We start from the raw sequence: 25,317 nt of genomic DNA, 5'->3' as shown, positions 1-25,317 counted from the left end.
GTGCAGAGCTCCCACGCAAAGTCTCAGCTGCTGAAAAAAAAAAAAAAAACCCAAGCTTTTATGGCCAGGATTTCTGAAGCGTAGAGGTGATTTGCAAGTCAGACACTCAGTGAGTTTTTGTATATTCACCCAAATAGATCATGACTCTGCGGTGCTGGACTCTTCTCTATGTCTTCCAGAAGCCTTGAGAATTGTACCTCATAGTTACAAATATCTCGGAGGTAGAGATATATAATGGTTTCCAATTCCTCAATTTCAGGAAAAAAAAAATGACATCTTCTGACTGTACTTACATTGGAAAGAGTGATTTTTTTAAAATTATTTTTCTAGTCTTGACACCTAATTTTCACCTTAGTCCAGAGTATGATAGAATCTTTGGGGCTTTTGTATGAATTTCTTATTAGAAATGCTGAGATTTGAACTGTGGCCCAGAATGTCACAAGGAAAGTTAGGCAAACAGTGCTATAAAAAAACAGTCTGTTACATTCTGAAGTATATTTGTAAGAAGACCTTAAGAATGTGTTAATTATATCTACTCCAAAGCTCTTTGCTTGCTAATTAAAATGAGTTAAAAGCAATCCGGAAAAAATATAAACCATTAAAAAAATGTGATTTAAATTAGGATTTGGCCATATGCTCAGTTACAGACCAGGAGCCCATTTGAACAGGAACAAGAGAAAAGAGCAAAACAGAAGGGTGCCCTGACACTGCCTGGGGCAGCTGGGTCCTCCTCAGCCCCTGTTCTATCTTAGGGCCCGGCAGGGTCCTTGGGCCCTTCCTCACCTCTGTAAGGACCTCATAGAGTCAGGAAATCCAGGCTTTGCCTCAGGTCTTTAAATCCCTGCTCCAAATACTTCAGAAATGCTCTGTGAGGAACTTCTGAGTCATTTGGCCCAGATTATGGCTCTTCTGGAAGCTGAAATCGTCGCATCCTGCCTCAGATAGGGCTTTGGAGATGCTATTTCTCTTGAGCAGTAAGCCCTGGGGAGAGAAACCTGCTTAGCGCGACCTTCACCTTTGCTTCTAGGTACACCACAACGTAAAGAGCATATGGTGTGTTTTGTAAGAATAAAAATTAAAAATGCACCGAGAGGTACTAAAATAATACTGTCAGCATCTGAGGGCGGCAGAAACGCGCTGCCTGAGAGGGAGATACCGGATGCGTGACAAAAAAAAAAAAAAAAAAAAAGCCATTTTCCTACCCACCCCCGGCGCTCCCTCACGCGGGGAAGGGGCTCCCCCTGGCAGCAGCCGGGCGGCGACCCGCGCTCCCTCCTCCATCCCCAACCACGTCTCTCCTCGGTGTCTCCCAAATAACGATCCCCACCTCCCAAGCCCCAACATCGATCGGGCCCCCACGAAGCCTCTGGTAAAAACGGCGCGACGGGATCCCCGCCGCTCCCCGCTCCTCAGGCCCAACCCGGCGCCTCCCGCCCGTTGCCAAGGAGCCGCCGTTGCCATGGGAGGGCGCAGGGCGCATGCGCAGAGTGGCGGAAGTGCCCGGATGCAGCGGGAGGAGGTGCTGCCGCCATATTTGCCCGGAGAGCAGCGAGCTGGTAGCTGCGGAGCCCCCCAGACCCATCGCCTTCCATCCGCCCCGCGCAGTCCCCGACGCCGCCCCGCCTGCAGGACATGGACGATCGGGAGGACCTCGTCTATCAGGCCAAGTTGGCCGAGCAGGCTGAGCGCTACGATGGTGAGCGCCGGCTGGCGAGGCCGTGCAAGGCCGAGGGGAGCGGGAGGGAGGGAGCGGCCACAAAATGGCGGCTGGGCGGGGGAGGGGGGGCAGGGGCGGAGGAGGAGAGGGGAGGACACGGACAAAATGGCGACTGGGAGCGCCCCGAGGGGCCCGTGGGGCTGGGGGGCACGAAGGAACCGGCCGCCTGGGTCGGGGCGGGGCCGCTTCGGGGGGCGGTGGCGGCTGAAACCGGGAGTAAAATGGCGGCCGCGAAGGGCGAGCCCCGGGGGGGAAAAAAAGGAGCCGCCCCCGCCTCGGGAAGCGGGGCACCGACAAAGAGACCCCGCGGCCCCTCGTCGCGTCGCGGCCCGAAGCGGTTCCGCTCGGTCGCGCTGCCCGCGGAGCCCGGCGGCCGAGCTCGGTTCGCCGCAGACAACGCCCAGCGCGCTGCTCTCTGCAAGGTGGGTGCCCGCCTCGCCCAGCCCCCCGGAGGCGACGCCGGGGAGCGGCCCGCTCGCCCCGGCGGCCGCGGGGAAGGGGCTGGCGCTTTCCTTCCTCCTCCTTCGCCCGTGCCGGGGAGACCGCCGCCCCTGGCAAGTGCAAAGAGAGAGGGAGCTCTCGCCCTGGAGCCGCCGAGTCCATCCTTCCCTGCCTGAAGGGAGTGCACATGCTTTCTTTATGCGGTGGAACTTGCTAGAGACCATGTTTCCCAGCGTTATCTTCTCTTTTTCTTATTTTTTTTCCTGTAAAGTTCCAGCACTGTGCCCGATGGCTTCCAGTGTGCTAGGGGAGAGGGCTGAGCTGGCAACCTGGGATGGTGTCTCTTGTCTAAAATATCTGCCCTGCAACTGTTTCTCTCACGCCTAGTAGAAAAGGCCTCTAATTTTCTTGATGATGTTAATTTCCGAGGACAGTTACTTTTGACATAAGACCTTATGTTTATGCATATAAACTGAAATAAAAACCTTTGTATGTAAAAACTGTGAACATACTTATGCTTCGTTTAGAGGTAGGAAGACACCTCAAATACTTGCCTTGTTTGTCATTTTCATGGCAAAACGACATCAATTGGCAAGAACTAGGTCATATTTTCTGAGTTACTGCTTGGAAAATTTCTAATAGCGCTATTTTCAGGCGTAAGAGAAATGCACATTTCGGGGGAGGAGAATCAAGTGCAACAAAAAAAAAAGTAAGGCTTAAATGAGAACTTTCTCTTTGTGACTATTCAGCTAGGGAAATGGGGAAGAAATAAGAACTCCAGTAAATGACAGTAAAAGTTTAGATGGTCTTATCACAATAACTGGAAGGGATTATGGAAAAAAATGCCCTGAAACAAGATCTTAGGACGAGACTGACTTGAACGGGGGATGGAGGTGGAATAAAGGTATGGGGGGGAGTACAGGAAGGGTGGGCATCAGTTCCAGTATTGCACAGAAGGCTCCCAACTTCCAGTAGTAACAAATTACTTTATATTTGTTAGTCTGTTATTACTACTCTAAACAGTGTGGAGTGGGATAATCCATTTCAGCAAAATAAAACAACTAGAAAAACAGACCCTTTCAACAAAGCTCCTAGAGTTGTTTCTTTGTTCATAGGGTCTTTTTCCTCTTAAAGAGGGGAAAAGGGCTCTCCAGCAGGTGTAGATGAATTAGTGAAACCAGAAGTGTTGGCTTTGGTTTGAGTGGAAACCCAAAGTGGGATGCTTGACTAGCATCCTAAAGGTTTCATAATCTTTTGGAGCTTTTGAGGCAAAACTGTCTTTGGTGTTTTCCCGGATCAGTGGTAGATTATTCCTATTATTCAAAAAGTAATCAAACTCTACACCAGTGTAGAGATCAGACTTCCTGTTAGCTAGGAAAAATGAGTTGGTAGGGATTGAGTTGGGGCAGCATTTCCCTGTTGGTTTTCTCTTACACCACGGTCCTGGGTGTTTGCTAAACAGTCTGGTTAGATGAAAATGTGGAAGGAGATCTCATTAAAGAAGCTGTATACTTTTCAGTTGACACATATAAAATAATGCCTTTTTCCCTTAGATTTTGTAAAGTTTTTTGGAATTGTGGAATTAAGCGTCACAAGTTCCAAGTACGTCTTTGTGTCTGTTGGTTCTGGTCTGAAAGACAATATATTGTAAATATGGTTTAGCACCTAGTTCTGTATTCCTGTTCAGCTGAAGCAATTAAAAATATTTATCTAGTTCCCTTATATGTGTGTGTATACACACACATACAGCTGAAATGCTGTAGATTTGCAAAGATTGTAGTTGATAGTGTTAAATAATCAGGTGAGCAGAATTGTTTGGGGAAGGTATGTTGAAAGTGTAGGTTAATTCTATTTTTTTATTTATTTATTTTGGTAGTCTGTAAGATAATGCGACTCTAAGGTCATGCTTAGTAATTGCAATATATTATATCCTATGATGGTAAGTACTGCTTACAAATACATAGGAATACAAATCTGTCATGTAACTTGGATGTGCTCTTGGAATGACAGTTTTTTTGTGTTAGTCCTAAAAGGTGAAGAACTTAATGTGGTTCTAGGACTAATACAAAAAAAGTCCTTTTACTTCTGGAGATATATAAAAATATATGTATAGAACACCATTTTAATATGTACTTCATGGCATTTACAGCAGCACTAATGGTAGGCATCTAGCTTGTAGTAGTTCCTTTGGAGATGCTTGCTTGATATACTTAAATTTGTGAAGTCTTGAAAGATGTGCCTGAGAACAGGTAGAAACATAGCCCTTTATTTGTATTGTCCATAGCATATTGCTGCAGATCTAGGACATGCATTTCTACGTGCTTCTGCAGTGAAAATAACACTTGAGGCCTGATCAGTAGAGACATTAGGAGATTTGAGTGTCTGTCTGACTTATCTTTACAGATCTGCTTAGGTGTGTCATGATAAATCAAAATGCCAGGAAACTAGCTTATAATATGGAAAGCTCTGACAAATTCATGAGATGCTGTATCTGCTGTTCCTGCAGAGAGCATTCTTAATAGCATAATATGTGATATAAATTGTCTTTGATAAACTATGCTGAAAATCCATTATTTTGGAAAATGATTGGAGTAGGTAAAATTGTGTTAGTATGTGAAATAAAGTAACTTATTTGACTTTTTGCAAGGGTAGGTATATGCATTTTTGTGCAGTTGAATGTTAAAACTGTTTTGGGGTGTGGGAGAAAGAGGTCTTTTTGCTTATTTTCCCTTGTGGAAGGTAGGTAACATCTCTCTTCCAATCATGTGAGATGTTCAGTGGTAAGAGTAGTCTACTAGGGCTTTAGGCACTGGTTTTGATAGTCTTGACGTCTATAAGTCAAACTTTGCATAAAGTATAATTTTGATGAGTTGATTGCCCAGTTTGGGGGATGGAGGAGAACTAAGAATCAAATTCCATCTGTGAAGAAAATGTGCCGTATTGGGAGTTCCAAGTCAGGAGACCTACCAAATAGTTGTTAACTGCTGCCTCCTATATTCTTAAAAGCAATCTATCATCTGTACTACCGAGGTGGTGAAGTGTGTATCAGCTGACTGAATCCAAGGTTTGAATGTTTAAAAGATTGTTAACAGGTCTGGAAATTACAGCTCAATCACTAAGCCAGCATGATTCTACATTACAAATGAGAACTTAAGCTGTATATTGATTTCAGTTTGTAGAGGACCTGTCTCTTTCAGCAAATGCATCAAGTACTCTTGAAGCTTTTTTCTATATTAGTGGTTAATACCTTTCAGTCAAATGTTTTACTGTTCTGGTTATACTGAGTGTAACTACTGTCTTTGTATTGGCTATGAGTGAAAGTGCTAAACGAAAAATCATATCCCTAAGAAAATGGCATGGGCAAGAAAGTGTTTGAGGAATTGGGTTATGACTGCTTTTATTTTGGAGCATAAAAATCCTGATCATGATGGGTTGTTTGAGAGAGGACCTTTTTCCATAACTAGATTCTTGAATCTTGAATACCAGATTAAACAAAGGAGATGAACCTATAACCTTACATGGTTTGATGCCCTGCAAAGAGTCCAAAAATGGAGTTGGTACCCAGTATGTTATTTGAATACTTGCATTTGAAACTCATTTAAAAGCAGACTTTGATCAAGCAGAGAAATATGTGATGAGACTTGGTCCTTAGCTTTGCCTACATCTCCTTTCAAGATTTTGTTGTTGTTGTTGTTGTTTGTTTTAAATATTGGAAAAATCCTTTTTTTTTTTTTTTTTTTTCTTTTTAAACTTGAGACTTCAGAGCTGGAAGTGATGGTAGAGATGACCTAGAAATCATGGTCTTGTTGCAGGAAATACTTCTGATGCTCTGTAGGACTGATTGTGCGAAAATAGCACTGTTGCATAGATAATTGGCCTTAAACTGTGCATTTCTCTGAACATATAGAAGTACAAGTATGTTTTGTAGGACTGTATGTTGCAGAGGTATATTATCAAATGTTAGAAGTGTCAGGGCTGCACTAGCGGTTAAACTTTGTAAAGGCAACAGCAGTATGACCCACTGCTTCTCCACAAAATCATTATCTGAGCCACCACACAGAATGGGATACTGTTATATAGTTTTTGTCTTACCTGTTTGGTTGCCTTAATCTCTAGAAATACCTCATTCTTCCGTGGATTTTTTTTTTTAATTAAATTTATGTATTGTAACACCATGCGGAGATCACTTACAGGGAGATTATCCCCGTAATAATGGGGATATTATTATGGAGGGTTATCAATATTTAGTACCTTAGTAGTTATACCCAAGTTTCACATGTCTGTAATAGTTTGTTTGGGGTGCTGAAAGCATATGAAGATCTGAGGTGGGGAAATTCATGTGCATGAATAAACATTAAGTTCATTTTAGCTTTAAAAAAAAAATAAAGATGGAATGACCTAGTCTGATAACTCTTTGCTGTTGATAGAGGATGGCTCTTCTTCCTTTGCTGTCTCGTATACTTACTTGAGTTCTAGTACAACTGTTAGGATGAGTCCGGTTCTCTAAAATGTAAGCACATCTTGCATGGTGGCATGAGGGAGTTGATGTGGACAGAAAGGAAAGGCACAAGGCACTTTTTTTGCATCCCCTCCTCCTTTCTGCCCCCCAAATCTAAGGGAACAAAAGGACCTAACATGGGCAGTGTAATAGCAGTGTATTTAGAACAAAAACTTCTAATGGATGGAAAGAATAAATCTTTCCCTTGTCTTGAGTTCAGTGCTAATCATTGTAGTTAATAGGATGGTGGCTGCTGACCAAATGGAGGCCTGCAGATCTGGGGAGAACATAGTCTGTGGATAGTAAATCATTATGTCCATACTTGCTACTTCATGAGGAAGTATGGAGATGAAGATTTTATAAACTTTGAGGTTCCTTGGTTCTTTCAGTCCTTGCCTTTACTGATCTCAACAGATTGCTGTTTCACTGAGTTACTACTTATTTGAGGGTTTTTTATTTTTTCTTTTCTTTTTTTTCTTTTTTTTTTTCCCCCTCTTGCATTGCTTGTGAGTGGTAGTGTATTTCCCAGCATTTCTGTCTGGTTTTCCACTGGTCATCTCCCTGCATTCTGAAAGCTGAGCCTGTATTCATACCCTATTTCCGGTATTTCGGCCAAGTATCTATCCATGTGAGGAATGTGCTCCTTGGAAGGATGGAATGTGCAGAATCTATGTGCTTACTTTCTTGTCCTATGGCAGTTCCTTAATCTTTGGTGAGGTACCTTGTCAAATGCCTTTGGGAAATCCAGATAGACTATATCAATCATGTCTTCCTTGCCAAATGCTTGACTTATTCACAAAGGTGCAGTATATCTGTGAGATGTTATTGGTCTTCACAGAAATTCATGTTTCGTCTTAAGTGGAGTAGTAAAATGCGGGGGAAAAATGCCTGTATCTGAGGGCAGTTGGTTTTGTCAAATGCCCTCCCTTCTCTCCATAAGAATATAAAGCTACAGTGCCTGTTCAGACCAAGCATCCATTTAGCATGTTATGTCTTAAAACAGCCAACAGCAAATTTCTAGAGAAGAGCATAAATCTAGGGCAAACGTGTTTCTCCAGAACATTCTCCAATTCTTTCTCCATAACTTAAACTTTGGGGATTTCCTGCTCTGATGGCATGATCTGACAGCACCCATAATATGGTGACAGCCATTATCAACTGCAAGACTGGAATGTAACCACTTAAATTACAGTCTGTCTTTCTGAATCTGCATAACACTGCTTTTCCATAATGCAGTGTAAGTGTCTATGGGTTGTGTATGCAATGAGTTGTCATTACTGCAGTAATCCTCCTTCCTGAAAGGTAATCTCAGATTGGCTTTTGTTGTGAATGGTCTTAAAGCTTTCTGTTGTCTTATGGAATCTTCCAGAGAGGTAAAATTACACTCCGAACATTAAATACTTGCTCTGTTTGCAGACATATATGGCTTTATTTCTGTATCTAACTGCTTTATTATTATTATTCTTTATTGAGGAAAATACAGTTATGTCATCTTATTGCATTGCCTGAATTGTTAATACTATTCATCAGGCTTAAAGTTTCGGGGCAAGACTTTGCTGTAGAATACCAAGCTATATGCATAATATCATCTAGCCCTGTTGGAATACAGATTCCTTTGTTTCGTATGTTAGTAGAACTGAGCTCCTTACCAACCCAGACACCTCTCTCATGGATATGGTAATCTTTTGTCTTTAGGCAAGATGGTTGTTCAAGGTTAGAGGGTGGGTGAGGGAACATTCTAACATGTATTTATGTATTCAACTAGTAACAAAACTAACATTTCTTTTTGAAAAGACACCTTTCAGTATTTTGGTGGCTTCCCCTTGGCATAAAGTGTATTTGTCTTACTATCAGCTCGTGGGATAAGAGACTAGGGGGAGTGACAAAGCCTGTTTTTTTTCCTGCTAGTTCCTAGCAGTTGACTCTAGTTTCTTTTGATGGTTCTGGAACATGGTAACTGTTGACCTTTGCAGAACATCTGAGAGAGACAGCAAGCTTAATACATCACCTGTCTGAGACTCTGGCTCCGCAGGCATGCCTTTGTAAAAGCTGTTGGTAGTCTTAAATTGGATTTGTCCTCCACTATGCAAAGATCTTGGATCTTTGTTTTAGGGCTTATAGGTGTTTAGACTAATGATAGATAAAATCCTGCAGAAGCTAGGCAAGTGATTAAAGTTGTAGGATTGTGTTTGAGTGTGATCAGTGAGTGAGTGTGGTCAGATGCTTGCAGGGAACGTGTCTTTATGTGGCTTTTTTTTATTATTTTTTTAATCTTATAAGTGAACTCGCTTCCAGGGTACAGACTGTAAGATCTTCAGTACAGTTGGTAAATGTTGCCTTTTTTTTTTTTTTTTCCCTTCCTTTTCTTGGTTGTTGCAGTTCTCTGATACAGGTGATCAAACGTGGGAATGGTTACATGCTTCGTGTCTCCAGGATTCTAGAGTACATAGTTTATATGTATCACACAGGTTATTTCATAACCAGCTGAGTGGGAACTGTCTTTTATTTCATTAGGAGACAGATTTTGCATGGAAGTTTTCAATCATACAAAGTTATATACTAAAAGCTCTGTAGTTAATCCCGATTGGTAAATCACAAAAGAACATGTATTCTGTTTTTTTTTTTTTTTTTTTAAGAAAAACACCTTTATCTCTTGTAGTATTTTGCTGTATGCCTGCCCAACATTACCAGTAGGGCTCAAGGTTGCTAGTGTAATCAGGTAAGACAGGGTGTTCTTCACTTTTCTGTGAAACTGACCCTTTTCTTGAGAGGAAAAGAAAAATCGGAGGAAATTGAGCAACAACTTCGTAAAAAGGCCTGATGGAGCAAAGCTAATGTGGTCTTGGTTAGACTTGCCATGTAACTGAAGCCATGCCTGCTTATTTAAAGCATAGCATCATACTGGATAAGACAAAAGATCTTGATGTAGTAGGTGAACAGGATGATGTGACTGCATCCCTTACTTTTCCTGAACTTTAAACTGTCTGTATTTCTCTACAGGATAAGTTCTTGATGCACTCTGGTTAAAGACTGGAGAGAGGGCTGTGTGTTCCCAAGTACAGCTTTATTTCTTAAACTGTAGTGCAGTTTCAATTGCTCTTATCTGATGGCTGTTAAACATTAAGCTTAAAGACAAGACGTGTTTCTTGCTAGAGGTTGGACTCCAGCAAGCAGGGCTTCCCAGAACTGAGTACTGGCAAGCAGTGTATGCGTTATGGATGTAGCTCTGCTGTTTTAAGAAACTTCAGAATCTGGGATGACTAAACTTGCACTTTTAAGTTACCTCTTGGAAATAAATTATTTAAATAGATTTTAGTAAATAACTTATAGCAGTCATTATTTAAATTGCATATTATATCACTCCACCTTTCTGATAGTGAATCAAGCCATTGGAAAAAACTTTGGCTTACACATGTGGAGACCTGCTGGAGGCTGATAACATTCTTCCTTTCAGGGAAAAAGATTGAGCCTACAGTTGCTGTTCTGAGACAGCTCATGCCTGCTATGCTTTAAGATCTGGCACCTGAGGATAAAATAGGCTGTTAAGTTTCATTTGTTTTGTATTGCCTGTGCTGCCATGATACAGTGGAACATATTCCCAAGGAGGTAAAATGGTGGGGGAGGGATGACAAGTGGACAAGTTAAACTTTACTTTTCTGTGGTTTGCTTCCTTTGTTCTCCTGTTAGATGGTCACATTAGGGGAGACATGGCCTGATGGTTTTCCCACAGTATTGACAGAAGCTAAATACAAAACACTGTCTTAAGAGTAGATAAGGGTAGTTGAGAGGGAGGAAGTAAAGGCTGTTGTTAAGGAGGCTGTGGAATCCTCATCTATAGAAGTTGGAAGGCAAATGATGACGGAAACAAAATATTGTTGGTCTGAAATATGTTTCATACTAGTCTCTTGTCTGGGATATATGTCATCCTTTCGGTTTTCGTTTTTCTGATACATAACAGGCAATCATAATGTGATTAGATAATGAAGGGATTATAACTTTCTTTAGGTAGTTAAGGCCTTTGCTTCCACTTGAGTTTTGGAATGCCGTATTAAATAATCTATCACTCCCTCGTGGCCCCTTTCTCACCCTCTCCAGTTTAGAAGTCTCTACGAATGGCTTAAACTAAAACTGCTTGGCAGGGGTAACTATGATCACTCTGGTTACCTAAGGATGATTTTTCTGTTCCTTCTCCAAGCAGTTCATTTTTCTTCTGGTGATTTCTTCTTGGAACTTTGACTTGATTTCCTAGTCACAGTATTAGTAGTTCTCTACATACATTAAAATCTGCATTTTTGTTAATTACCATAATGCGCTGTATGTTAGCTGGGAACTCAGTGGTATGTTCTGCAAATCTTCCGTTTGTCCTTAGTATGTTGAATACTAACATACACTTGCATATGTGTTGTTTTTTTTTTTTGCTATTCACCACCTTTTCTGGAGTGCCTTGAACACACATTCCTTTAGGATAGTTCTGTTAATCATTATCCGCTATGAAAATGGAGCATTTACAGCCCAACCTTTTCTTCCCCGTCTTCTCTTTAACAAACTGCTTTGAAAGAATTTTTATGTTTTCATTTTCTTTGATAGTGTGTCAGATACATCTTTTGTGTTTATGCTCATTGACTTGTTCTGAACACTAAGCATGAGATAACTGTATGAAAAGAAGGAACCTATTTTGAGAAATTAATAATAATGTGCACTTTCTATTGCAAAGCTCGAAAATGCTTTGACTGTGAGAATAATTGACTGTTTTCCTTCCTAGAAATGGTTGAATCAATGAAGAAAGTAGCTGGAATGGATGTGGAGTTGACAGTGGAAGAGAGAAACCTGCTTTCTGTTGCATATAAAAACGTGATTGGAGCCAGAAGAGCTTCCTGGAGAATAATCAGCAGCATTGAACAGAAAGAAGAAAACAAAGGTGGAGAAGATAAATTAAAAATGATCCGGGAGTATCGGCAAATGGTAAGGCTTGGTTGATGTTATGGCATAATGCCATGTGGTTTTAAAAAGGGCTAGATCCCAGTTTTGTTACATTATCACAAACTGCCATGGTATTACAGCTTGCCTGAAGCAAATGTCTTTAATGGAATGATAATATTGAAAGGAAGAGTTTTCTTCCCTATCTGGAGAAGGTATTTGGTGGTAAAGGGAGAGTGGATGTCGTTCTGTAAGTGCTCCAAAGAGTAGCTCCAGAAAGAAGTAGGGGAAGGTTTCTTTCTATGCCTGCGTATCTGCTCAGCATTTGAACCGACTTTGCAATTTGCCCAAGTGTCAGGCTGCATATTCAGGAAACCTCTTTCCTCTAATTTCAGTTATACTGAGCAGCTTTAATGGCATAACATGTCTGAAAAAGTGTTTTGCTCTTAAACTGGTCTCTACTTCTGGTGAAAGTTGCTTTAGAGCATACCAGCTTAGGCACTTGGCACTGTTGCTGGGCTTGTGACTACTGTGAACTGGAATCATGAACTAGTATGGAATTCAAGTAACATGGTTAACATGTTGAAATATTAAGAGAAGTATCTTCTCTCTGCATAAAGAGCAGCACTATATTCAGATCATCTGTATTCTCTGCATCTATTCCCACTGTGGTAGTTGGATTTCTTGTATGTTGATCCTGTTTGTTACTCTGCCTTGCAAAGGAAAACTTTGCAGGAGTTGCTGCAAGCTGAGTACTCTGCAGTTAGGTGGTAATGGAGAATAGCTACCTAGCTAGGATTAGTATAATTGAATTGACAGACCTGTTACTAGCTCAGACAGCAATGCCTGTCTTGAAATAAATGTTGGGATAATATCCACTCTCTGACAGCATTTAGTTCTTAAAACAGATTTTTTTTTTATCTCTAGGCTGGTCACTTAAACTGATAGTACTCAGGCATCCAATTTAAGGTTAATCACTATATGTTCCTGAGGGAAAAGTTAAGGTGTCATGGCTGTGAAACTTGCAAGTGTCATAGCCTCCAAGGTCTTGCTATTTTCTCTGGCTTCAAAGAGGAGGGGGAAAATGGTTCAAATAACTTTGTGGTGATCCGAATCATTTTCTGTAATTCACTTAAGACAGGGAATTTGGAGAAATCTTTGGCTTTTATCAGTAAGGGCTAGTGAAATCCTCACCTCTTAGAGAAGTGAGTCATTATCATTCCATCATCCCTTGCCCTTTGGAGGAGGCATATTCCTGTGCTCTTTAAGTTCTGCTGCACTCCTCTGCAGTGAGACTTAGTCTGTCATTTGGGGATAAGTGCTTTTCCTCTGAAAGTGAAGATGTGAACCATATGGAGGCAAAGTCCTTTATACCATCTGGCACTGATTCCTAAACCACCCATGGCAATGATACTGGCATTGGATTTTTTTTTTTAAACTCTGTGTTTTTTGTTGCTGCATGGATTTGTTAGTTACAAATTTCTAGTTCTGCTGATATGCATATGAGATGAAGCTCTGCCAGTTTCATACTATCTAGCTTAGTTGCAAATACTGTTTTCTTGATGACTGTCTAAGCTTTTTAACAGAGTACAGAAGTACTGGGAATCTAATATTCTTTAATTTTGCCGTACACTGCGTGCTTCCAGTTTACTTGCTTGAAACTTTTTTTACCTAATATTTTGTGGGCAGTTAGTATCTTCTGGCAAAGGTCCTTTAATGTCGAAGATTTATATTACTTTGAAGGGATGTTAAAACGAGGCTTTGTTCTCTTTTTGAGGGAAGTATAGCACAGAACAGGCTGGTGTGCAAGATCTACGTATGCTGTTTCAAGGACTATGTATAGCATGGAGTGCTGTGCCCTGCCAGCAGTATCTTCAGCTACCAAATTCTCAAAGGAAGCACCCATCAGGAGTTGCTGTAGGGTGAATGTAGGCTTTAGGTGGAAGAATGCTGTGGAGACCTGTAATGTGTTTCCATACAGGAGAGAGACTACTTAGCTCTGGGCTGAGTTTCCCCAGAGGCTAATACTTACCAGCTATAGCTTAAGACCATCTCCCTCGCAGTAGCTGTTGGAAAACTTAGAGTAGATACTAACTCACAGTAAGGAGAGACTTGTCAGGACAGGTTTGGAGAGTTCAGGGCCTGAAGAACTTATGCAAAGGTTTGGATGAAACTCCTGACTTGCTGTAAATGCTAAAGCAAGATGTGCAGCAGAGCTGTGCTGTTGTCATGCTGAGTGCTTCTGTTTTTACATGGAAGTTTTGCTTACTTTCCATGTCAACAGATATCCATTGGCATGGTATGGCATTTTTCAGAGTAAAGTTCAGTGCTGTTTGGACAGTCTTCCTTGGGCTGAAGAAAAATGCTTCTCTGTCTGGGACTTATAGGCTAAGCTTGAAGTGCTGGAGGAGTGGGAGAGGAATCTTTGGAAAAGATGTTTTTCACTTGCCACTTCTCTACCCTCTCCCAAACTGGTTTGGGCTTTCACGCTTATAAATTGTTGCTTGACTTGAATGGAAAGTAGCTTTTTTTTTTTTTTTTAAAGTAAATACTTGAGATTTTGGTCCACATCAGTATTTATGTTATGATTTTGACCATGACTTTTATTTCAAATGTTTGAACTACTATCCAATATGTCTTGGGGCAGGCTTTGAGGAGTGGTGGTGTTGTCAGTATAGGACTAGGATGGCTTTCAGTATGGGACATGTGTAGAGCAACCCTGAGCAGTGATGGAAGAAGCCAGCCTGTATCATTACCCAGATCATTACTTAAATGTAGCCAAACAAACGAAAAAGCCTTGGGGGGAAAATGCCACTTGCTTTGCCAGCAGGCTGCTTTTCTGAATCCAGTGGCCTTTTGGAAATGCATCGAAGTGGAGCCTCTGGCTTTCCTGCTCTCATCTGACTATACCTCTGTGAATGAGAACATGCAGTGAGGATTTCTTTGCTTGTGCTTGGAAAGATGAGGTGGTGAATGTCCCAGCACAAAATGCAAGTCACTTCCTTGTAGTAGGATCTAATGCATTCTTGAATTGCACAGGACACGCATCATCCTGTTGGCCTGTATTCATTGCATAGGCTGTGAACATTTCTAGTGTTCTGATTTTATAACCTGAGTGATATATTCTGGGGCAGCTGCAGGGGTCTCTTCTCTCCTTCATCCGTATGTGTCAGGTTGACTTAAGTGTATGTTTGTGTTAATAGCAGGTAGTGTACAGGCTTTAACAACTCCATTTCTCGTAGTTTCAGATTGCACATCAGTCATGATATGCAGCTGTTTTGGGGGGTACATGTAAAGAGGTTAAACATGTATGTATATTAACTTTTTCCCTTGGCTACTTTTAATAAGCTTCCTTACTTAAGTCACCAGGTGGTATTACAAAGCTTCTGTACCTGCAGAGCTAAGAACACAGCCTGGAATCTGCTTAAGGCAGGGCTGCCACTAAAATAGAGACAGGCTGGATCGTGGGAGTAGCAATGTGGGTTTCGGGATGATTTGTCTCTCTTTGCCAGTCAGAGCCTGTAGTTCACTATGCCATGTGCAGAGTAGAAATTTTGATAGGGCCTAAAACTTACTTGTTAACTGCCCTCAACGAGCTCAGATCAGCCTCTTGTGCAGGCTCTTAGTGAATCATTGTCTAGAGTAGATGCTTTCTGTATGAGGGGTCTTAATGTGTGTGTGTGTAGTGTTTTTTTTATCAACTCAGTCTGTATTAAATCTTCTTAAAATAGGGTAGGTCAGGGTGTCTAAATTGCCTTGGGCAGTGAATGATCTATGATAACTTGTCTGTGTGGCTGATGCTTTAAGCAAAGCTGAAAAAGGACTGTCTGAGTTGAAATGGAAGTTTGTACATTTGTTAACAAAAGAAGATTAGAAACTGATTTAATTCTTTGCAGTTTTGCTGAAGATCTCTCTGCAAGAAGTCATTGAAAAAGAGGATCAAGAGGAAAGAAGTTTGCAGGAACTGGCTGCTGGCAAAGGTTTCATAGCTTTTGTAGCCCAAGAATTTATGAAGTAGACTTTTTTTCCAATGGCCATGTATCAGTACTTTCCTTAAGCGTTTGTTTTGTAACTTAAGTGTAGAATCTAAACCTTCCTTTGAATGTTAGGGCATTCTGATGTTGTTTATGTACAAATTTTGCTGTAGATTAAGCTTTCTAAAGGAACTGCTGAAAATTGCTAAGATGCTTCTTATTTATAAGTATGTGCATACCTGCCAGTTTAATATTAAAATTTTGTGTCTGTAACTTCAGATTGCTAGCTTTTGAGGCTAATTATTTTGTTTACAAACCATAGCAATTTTGGAGCTATTTAGTGATAAAGAATATTACATAGCAGGAAAAATGTGCAAGGGAAAGCAAACTGAGGTGAGGAAAGGTAAGGGGTAATGGACTGATTATGGCTGTTCTTGTGATCAGAGACTTGCAGTTACCTATACAGTTTCTTGTAGTTGATGCTGCCTTTTTTTTTTTTGTTTTTTTTTTGTTTTGTTTTTTAAATCTGTTTTACAGTACCTAGAAGTAGCTTGAGCCAGAATAGATTTCAGCTAAAGTTGTGAAAAATCATTGCCAAATCATGAGAGCAGCAATCAACTGCTATCTATGTTAAACCAGGCCCTTTTACTGTGAGTGACTTGAGATGCTCAGTAGAGAAAATTCTTCCACAAACTGCAGCAAGTCTGGTTTTGTTGATGCTTGTTGGAAGGCAATTTTTAACTTTTTGGATATATGTAATTCCTTTGCTTTGAGGCCTGAAACTTTTCTTGACACCTAATCTCACAGACTTGTTTTATGTTTCTCAAGGTAAAATGAATAAATGAAGGTAACGTGACAAAGTCTTCAATTTTGGCTATTAAAATCCAATAGTTATTCTTAAAGAAGGCTTATATTTTGGTTTTCTTTGGCCACTGATCTGTTAATGTTGACAGTTTATCCTTCTCTTTTCTCAGCTGCTTTTTTGCCTTTTATATCTGACCATTTTGCTTGTGTGGTGTACCTTTGTGGTGTTCTAAGAGAGGCTCTCTTGGAAGCTTCTCTTAGCTGTGTTCCCCAAGTAATAATTGGAAACTTTGTTCTGAAGATGCTATTTAATAGTGGGATGGAATGAAGTCTAGCTGACTTGAAATAATTAAATAATTACCTAGAAAATGTCCCTTTTACCATTGTCACTTTTAAGGTTGCTTTCCAGGATCAAAAATTTGAGTTGGGAGTTAGGCAAGTCTTGCATTAGCTGCAAGTCTGGCAGCAGCTGCATCCTGAGACAGACCTAATCTAACTTTCTAGAAACGTATCTTCCAGGGAATTTATTCTTTTAGCTGAACTTGCATTTCATCATACGTAAATCCTCGCCTCTTTTAATGTGTGGCAGCTAATTACCCAGTACTGCTTTGCTTAATGTATCTGTGGAACAGCTGAATGTGTGTTCTGCACTTTTTCTTTCTTTTCTCTTCCTGGATTGTTACAATTTCTCCTGTTGGATATTGAGTATTTATAAAACAACATTTGAATCTTCCATACTAATCTCTTCTCTTTTGTTTGTTTTTAGGTTGAGACCGAGCTGAAGTTAATTTGTTGTGACATTCTGGATGTACTGGACAAACACCTCATTCCAGCCGCGAACACTGGCGAGTCCAAGGTTTTCTATTACAAAATGTAAGTGCTACCTTTTGAGATGAGGACATCCTGTTTGTACCTGGACTAAGTAACAGAAAGTAGCAGAGTGTGTGTGTGTGTGTGTGTATATATGTCTGTAGGATTCACTCAATCATAGTAATTTATTGGAAAAAGTAATTCAGTCATGTCTCGCTAGTTTCCTGCTTTGAATACAGCTGGTGGGCTTAGCATCCTGCTTGACAGTGTGAGCCCAGAAAGAAGGGCTGGAGACACCAGTTTGGTGTAAGGTCAGCAGATCTTCACATAAGCTATTGCACAGCTCTTATATATAAGCTATTTCTTTAATTGAACTGATAAGGTAGAGGTCACTTCTTTGCTTATTTTTAGTGTGAACTGTACACGTTCTGTGATGAAAAAGCAAAGGGGGTAGATGGCTGTCTTGTTAGTTTCCAAATTGCATTTTCAAATCACACTGGACTTTCTTGGAGTATATTGCTGTAGCCACTAGCTTTGATACTTTTGCAGTTTCTGCACTAATACCCTGGGATTCTATGTTAATGGAGTAAAATAGCTGAAACCAAAGTGTTTATCATACTTCATTTTTTTTAAGTTTACTTAGTGCCTCAGTATTTATTTTCTTGATAGTAATTAGGATGACCCTTTAAGTGTGTGGATGTATAAATATCGATTTCAGGGCTAAGGAGATTGTTTAGTAGTGTGGAAATTAGGGACTGCTAATGACTGCTTGTTCTGTTCCTGTTTTCAGGAAGGGGGACTACCATAGGTATCTGGCTGAATTTGCCACAGGAAATGACAGGAAGGAGGCTGCAGAGAATAGCTTGGTGGCTTACAAAGCTGCTAGTGATATTGCAATGACAGAACTCCCACCAACACATCCTATCCGCTTAGGACTTGCTCTCAACTTCTCTGTATTCTACTACGAAATTCTTAATTCTCCTGATCGTGCCTGCAGGTAAGTGGTGAATCAGAAGACAGAGAAATCTTGCATGATAACCAAATAAGCCAAAAGTGATTGTGACTTGGGTAATTGCTTTCTTTTAACAAAAAGATGGAATGACCAGCTGGATAGATGAGGGGAAGAGCGGTGGACGTTGTCTATCTTGACTTCACCAAGGCTTTTGACAACATCCCTTACAACATCCTCTTGGGCAGGCTCTGGAAGTGTGGGATAGACAAGTGGACAGTGAGGTGGATTGGGAATTGGCTGGATGGCAGAGCCCAGAGGGTGATGATCAGCAGTGCAGAGTCTAGTTGGAGGCCTGTGGTTAGTGGTGTCCCCGCAGGGGCACAGGGTGCAGTCCAGTGCAGGACTACGAGGATGATCAGGGGCCTGGAACATCTGCCCTATGAGGAGAGACTGAGGGAGCTGGGCCTGTTCAGCCTGGAGAAGAGAAGGCTGAGAGGGGACCTGAGCAGTGTCTAGAAGTACCTCAAGGGAGGCAGTGAGGAGGATGGTGCTGGCCTCTCTTCACTGGTGGCCACCAACAGAACTAGAGGAAACAGCTGGAAACTGAAGTATCAATAGTGCCACAGGAACTTAAGGAAATTTTTTTTAATAGTGAGGGTAACAGAGCACTGGAACAGGCTGCCCAGAAAGGTTGTGGAGTCTCCTTCTCTGGAGATCTTCAAAACCTGCTTGGACGCAGCCCTGTGCCACGTGCTCTAGGTGACCCTGCGTGTGCAGGGGGGTTGGACTAGATGATCTCTCGAGGTCCCTTCCAACCTTGAGCATTCTATGAAAATAGTGGACTGCTTTTTGCTTGCTTCTAGTTGATGTCTTCATGCTGTGTGATGTTCATTCATTAGAAAGCTTTTGAACTTTGAATCTGGACATGTTTGTTGATCTGAAAGTAGATAAGGTATGAGAAGCAAAATAGCAATAATCTTGTATTGATCAACTAAGGGCAGCTTGACAGCTTGCCCCCTAACTGCATGTGCCCTTGTTTTGCAAAAGGGTGAGTTAGTTTAACTTAGCTCTTTGGCTGTTGGCTAAGGTGCAGGGTAGCAGGGGTCACATTACTAGGCATTTCCGTGGCCTGTGAGCATATGTCAGCCACAATAGCTCATTTCTCTTTAGGGATAAAGCTTGCTTATGAGCATAAAAATACGGATTGAAGCAATTACATTTTATTATTGCTCTCACTGCGGGTGACATGGATACCTTTTCAAGCTCTTAACAGATCTTGATCAGTTGTATCATAAGATACAGGAATGTTTTATAGACAAAATCCTGAATATCCTGTTTTCGATAAGCACCTACAGTGGCCAGTTGTGAAAATTTGAGAAATTTAGGGAAACATCTAGCACTGCCTTGGGAAAAAAAATAAAGCTTAAAATGTCACATAGGCAAACTAGAAGATAGATGTTCTGTAATACAGATTTAATTTGTGTATTTCAGGATTCTCTTTAGCAGTACGCTTCTAGATCTCATGTGTTCTATACTTACAGGTTGGCAAAAGCAGCTTTCGATGATGCTATTGCAGAACTGGATACACTGAGTGAAGAAAGCTATAAGGACTCTACACTTATCATGCAGTTGTTACGTGATAATCTGACACTATGGACTTCAGACATGCAGGGTGATGGTAAGTAAACCTGTCCCAAAACACCTCGTCATGGTCAACTCAACTCCAACAAAACAAAAAGCAAAGCATGGAAATGTAGACCAGCTTGGTGTTCACTAGTTTTGTCTGTTTTTCTTGATGGCCTTCAGAATTTCTGTCCTTTCTTAACGCTGGATAACTTGATAGCAGTGACACCATTTGTTTTGAGAGGCCTCTTCAGCTCATAACTGAAGGGAGAAGATGGGGAATTACTAACATCTCCTCACTACCCCCCCCTTTCTAGAACGAATATTTGGTTTCATCAGTGACTGCTTTAAGTGTAGTAGAAACTCTTCATTTAATGCAGTTTTTCTTTCTTGAGGTTTGTGATATTTGCCATACAGTTGTCATTATAATCTAGTGTGAACCTGCAGTGCAGGAGAAAGTTCTTGCAAATGTCACTCAGTATTTCTGTAGGCATTTCAGTGGCAGATGACTTTCTGCTGTTGTGCTAATTACTTTAGAGCACTTTACATAACTGCATAACTGTCCACTCTTGGGAAGCATGAATGTGAAGAGGAAAAAGGAAAGCAATCTTTAAGTCTTTAATTACTATTACTGGTTGTGGAAATCTAATTAGCTTTTTGGGACATTAGAAGTGCCTTTGGTATTGGTGTAGTCCACTTTATGCTCCCAGTGAATGACTCAGAGCATTGCCTTAGTAAATGCTGAATGTGTCTTCTGGCACTATATCTGTGCGTGAGACATAGATTGCTTCTGTTTACTAGCATCTCATAGTTACTTAAAAGGCTTATTTTTTCCACTTTCTAGATGGACTTTTTTCAGGGACGCCAATGCGTATAAACTTTCTCTGTCACTTAAGTTTTTTTTAGCATTAATGCCTGGTTTACTGGCTAGTAGTATCAGTGAATTAAACGTTCTTTATCTAGAAAGATTATACAGGTAGAGAGATATGACTGGCTTTGTTTTTAACTTGGAGAAAACTTTTCAATCCTGTTAAGAATATATTTAGGTACATATGTATTCTGCAAGGTTTGAAACAGTATTCCAATTTGATTTTTATGTAAATTTCTGAAGAAAGGAGGGATTATTTGTGAGGAAACAAATGTTTTTAGATATTTTTGTGGTATAAACTGTTTGAAGCATAGTCATGTAGTTGCATGACACTGCTCTGAAATACTTTATTGGTTATAGTCTCCTATTTGAAAGCAATTGTAGAATCTTTTTTCATACTGCCTCTGTTACCATGTGGCTACCGAGGTTCTGTGGCTTTGTATGATTTTTATTTGTGTACCTTCTAGCTCTTCAAGTAAATAAGCAATATTGAGTGTCACAATTTACACTTTATCCCTATGCCTTTGGGCTTTGACAGTCCTATGAACTGGAAGAAGCTCTAAGTGTGCTGGGCCTGGGCTCTTAATCTACCCTACATCCCAGTGCAGAGTTTCTTGCAAGAGACTGCATACTGCTTTTGTAGGTGTAATTTTACAAATTGTAACAAGTCCATATAATTATCCTTACGCATACAGTCTCTGTATTTGGCTCAGTGCAGACACTGTTCTAAATACTGCAGGTATTAGATGCATTCCTTATTGCAATTGGCGGAAATTATTCCTTTGTCTAATTTCTGCAATTTGAGCCAAGAAGCCTTTACAGAGACTTTGTAGTAACTCATTTTATACCTAAGTCCAAACTTGTTGTTTCATCACTGGTTCCGTAGTATAGTAGACAGACACTTTGTCCTTTCTGAAATAATTCAGGTCATTCTACTCCATTTCCGATACTTGCTGTGAAGATAACTGTTGTAAACTTAAAAACCATCAAAAAACTACCATACTATTTAAGATCATGTTGCTGTGTCTGTCCACAAAGAATTTGATGTTTAGCTTAATATTTGCACACAAGTAATTATTCCATCCTTTTACTCATAGCTTGCTAATATGTTGACTTCATATAGTTAAAACTTCTGCTTTCAGAACTCTGCAGTTACTTCTAAAATTAGGTAAAGCCTGTGATGACCTATGACAGTTAATGTTAGTAATGATATTCAGAAACATGGTCACAATTACTAGTTTAAGAGGAAAAAGATTCAGAAATGGCTCATTTTTTTGCATAAAGCTTCTGTCCGTTTCCGTTGTGCAGGTTGTAGGCAGTGACTTTCCTAAGGCAACTGTTACTGAGCTGCTGTGTTTCTCCATCTCATTTATTGTATCTTCTAACCATATCATAGACGAGCTGTTGAGTTAATTTTCACGCTTGTGATGTCGTCTTCATGATTCCTGTTTTCCCCTTCTTTCCTGCTATATAGATTCCTAAAGGAAAGTCCAACTGTTCATTTCCTAAAAACTCTACTTTGTAAGTCTTTGTCATGGCTCAATGAACTTTTCAACGTCAATTTTCTGATCACTAATCATGCTTGCCTCTTTCACTCTCTTGCTGCTCATAAATTGCTTGTATCTTTGACTCCATTCCAGGGCTAAGCAATATTCAACCAGCTGGTGACCTGTTACTCCTATCCAGGTCAAAATAAGCATAACTGAGATCCAAAAGAACTGAAACATTTAATAATTGAGCTGCACACCTGGATGGATATTTAGAATATTTGGGCATGAAAAGCATTTTCACTATGGCCTGCTATAGGAGTATTTGCATAAGTGCATTGGCTAGAGCATGCTCAGATCTTTTTAATCATCTTCCTGGGTTAGGGCCTCTGCTTCCTTCTCTTAAATAATTTGTTACGTAATTCTAAATATTTTGTTGTTGGATGTCTTATGTTCCTAGGCCACCCCTTCAAATATACCCTGCATTGTAGCTGGTGATAATGCTGAATCTGGACATGCTCTCAGCAGGCATTCTGATTATATGCTGAAAGTCATTGTTCTCATTTGATTGGATTTTATTTCAAACTAATTGGAGTGGATAGTTTATTGATTGCCCTTAAGGCAATACCATCTCACATGGTTAAGGATAATTGTAAAGAAAACATTCTCCAGTTTCTTCTATCAATTAACCCAGTCTTGCATGTGTTACGGTACTAGCTCAAGTATGTTGAAGTTTTCCTGGTGCAGCAGAACTCTGGCAGAGCTGCGTGTGGGCAGCACTGCCTGCCTCTGGGTAGAGGTAACTGAAGTAAAACTGGATGTTTGATGAGTCTGTTCATTAAAACCTTTTCCCTGCATGTTGCAGGCTAGTGAAATACCTCCAAACTGATCAGACCTTCTTTCAAGAAATAAATTTCCACAAAGTATTCTCCTTTAGCAACCTCAAATCTAGGATTTCTTGTCATGTTCAACTTGTGAAGTATAGAAGCTTATTAATACTTGTTTGTGTAAACTAAATCCACACCATCACTGTCATCTTCCAAATGGACTGTAGTATTTTACTCTTGTTGAGACTAAATGGACTTGGGCAGAAAAAAACTTATCAGTCTGAAAATCTGTTTTGGTTTTATTGTTAGTGCACAGATGCTCTTAGCTCTCTGTGTAAAAATTCAGTTATTTCTCATGAAAGGTATGTTCTGATGTAAGGATGTTGATATGCAGCCATTCTGCTAACTTAGTCTTGGCTGTACATCTTTGATATGATCATATGCAAAGTTTTACTTTTCAGCAGTGTTGGTTTGTTGTTTGTCCTTACGCCAGGGTCTGTGTTCTAATAGCCTGTGCTATAACTGTTTTCATGAAACGTGGCGAGTTGATTACAAGGCTAAATGTCCATGGAAGGGCTTCAGTTCAGGACTGGCTGTGTCATGAGTGCGTGCGTGTGAGCTGTTCCTGCAAGTGTGCAAGCGAGCGTGTGTACAACTGCATGAAACTATTAATCTTCAGACACTTCTTGAGCCATTCTGCCGATCTCTTTTTTTTAAAATTTTCTTTTTTACTTTTAAAACCTCTTGTAGGTGAAGAACAGAATAAAGAAGCGCTGCAGGATGTGGAAGATGAAAACCAGTGAGACACAAAGGCCAACAAGAGAACCCATCTCTGACCACCCTCCCCCTTCCCCACAAAATCCCTCAGTGTCACTCTGAGAACCACCAAATCTGACTTTTACATTGGGTCTCAGAATTTAGGTTCCTGCCCTGTTGGGTTTCTTTATTTTATTTTTTTTTTACACAGTTTAAAAGTTCTTAAAGGCAAGAGTGAATTTCTGTGGATTTTACTGGTGCCAGCTTTTAGGTTAAGACACTAACAGGACTTTGTAAAGGCTCTTTCAGCATTACTGTATGGTCCTCTGCCAGATGTGGGGAGGGCGCCCTTAGCAGTGAACGTTACATCTGGAGGCCGGTAGACTTGTAGGGGAGATCTGTATTCGCATGGTAGCGCGCATGTGGTGGCATTTTTCTTTTTTATAACTGTTTAAACTGAATTTTATACCAATGTTTAAACTTAATTGGGTGTTTAGCTTGAAGTTACAGGTTGCATTGGGACACATTGTAGTGGTTTTACTGTAAAGTTTCCAAACTGCTCAAATGTTGCTGAAAAACATGGTGCTGGTAACAGTTCAACAATCCGTGGCTGCTCATTCTTGCCTACTCTTTACTTTTCCTCAAAGCAGGTTAGCATTGAAGGTGGCATTGATAAGCCTGCATGCGTGTTCAATATTTTTTCTTTCTCCCTCCCCTTTCCCCATCTCCCTTCGCTCGCTCAACCTCTTTTGTTCAGTATGTGTAACTTGAAGCTAATTTGTACTACTGGATATCTGACTGGAGCCACAGATACAGAATCTGTATTGTTCTTACTGAAACACAGCATGGAATTAACATTAAACTTAAATAAAACAAACCTAAATTAAAAATGCCAAATACTACTATGACTTTCTTTTAATTATTTCAGCAGGAATAATTTTCTGAGCCCAAGAGCAAGCGAGAGCCAAACGGGCTGTCTCGTGTGTGGCTGCGGGCCGTGCCCAGCAGTGCTTTATCCCGGCTGCAGCCGCTGCCAGCGCCGTCCCAGCGCCCTGGGGCAGCCTCCTGGATGCAGCTGCAAGAGGATCCTTGTCCAAGGAGCAGCAAGGGGAAAAAGCAAACGAGGAAAAAGCGCTTCCCCTTCAGAAATTAAGAGCTATGAGGAAACCTACAGACAAGGTGTGGCTTTTACTGTAAAAATTTATTTAGCGTAGTCTTGAGGTTATAATCGCGTATACAGCGTTGTACAGTATATACACTATAGCATATACAGTAGTATGGGGGGTGTGTGCATATATACTACAGTGTATACAGCATTCCAGGCCTGCTGCAGTGTTTGATACCGCGTCATGTCAGAAACCAGAAAGAAGGAGCCTCTGCCCCTTGTGTCGCTGGCAGCGGGTTTGGCTGTGTTGGGGGCGCTTCGTGTAGCCTGGAGCTACTGCAGCGGGTGGAGGGGACCACGAAGGGCTGTGAGGGGAGGCCGAAAGCCCTGCTGGGGTCTGGGGCTCGGGAGGGAGCTGGAGCTGCGACCTGCAGCTGGCAGCTGCTTGACACAAGAGCTTGATCGTCAACTTCCTCTGCTGCAGCCCGAATCCTTCTGGCTTGGAGTCGTAACGGGTGCGGGGACACAGCTTGCTTGG

General features: G+C 40.9%; 1 protein-coding gene across 3 annotated transcripts; it reads left to right on the top strand.

Annotated features, from left to right (window-relative positions):
* The first annotated feature begins 1,505 nt into the window (after positions 1-1,505).
* YWHAE (tyrosine 3-monooxygenase/tryptophan 5-monooxygenase activation protein epsilon) lies at positions 1,506-24,634 on the top strand. 3 transcript variants are annotated; one of them, XM_088530041.1, is made up of 6 exons: positions 1,506-1,696; positions 11,419-11,618; positions 17,118-17,224; positions 17,952-18,158; positions 19,655-19,791; positions 24,603-24,634. In XM_088530041.1, exons 1-6 carry the CDS (start codon positions 1,633-1,635, stop codon positions 24,617-24,619), a joined length of 732 nt encoding a protein of 243 aa, XP_088386167.1. In that variant the 5' UTR covers positions 1,506-1,632; the 3' UTR covers positions 24,620-24,634. The 3 variants fall into 3 exon arrangements, with proteins under 3 accessions (XP_088386167.1, XP_088386168.1, XP_088386166.1); XM_088530042.1 differs by lacking the exon at positions 24,603-24,634 and adding an exon at positions 22,079-22,124; XM_088530040.1 differs by lacking the exon at positions 24,603-24,634 and adding an exon at positions 23,669-24,571 and having other exon boundaries at positions 1,508-1,696.
* Positions 24,635-25,317: the final 683 nt, after the last annotated feature.

The sequence above is a fragment of the Tinamus guttatus genome, unplaced genomic scaffold (assembly GCF_059628265.1).
Source record: "Tinamus guttatus ecotype Peru unplaced genomic scaffold, ASM5962826v1 Tinamus_guttatus_pri_ptg000356l, whole genome shotgun sequence".
Classification (NCBI taxonomy): Eukaryota; Metazoa; Chordata; class Aves; order Tinamiformes; family Tinamidae; genus Tinamus; species Tinamus guttatus.
This window is presented reverse-complemented; position numbering and strand designations above follow the sequence as displayed.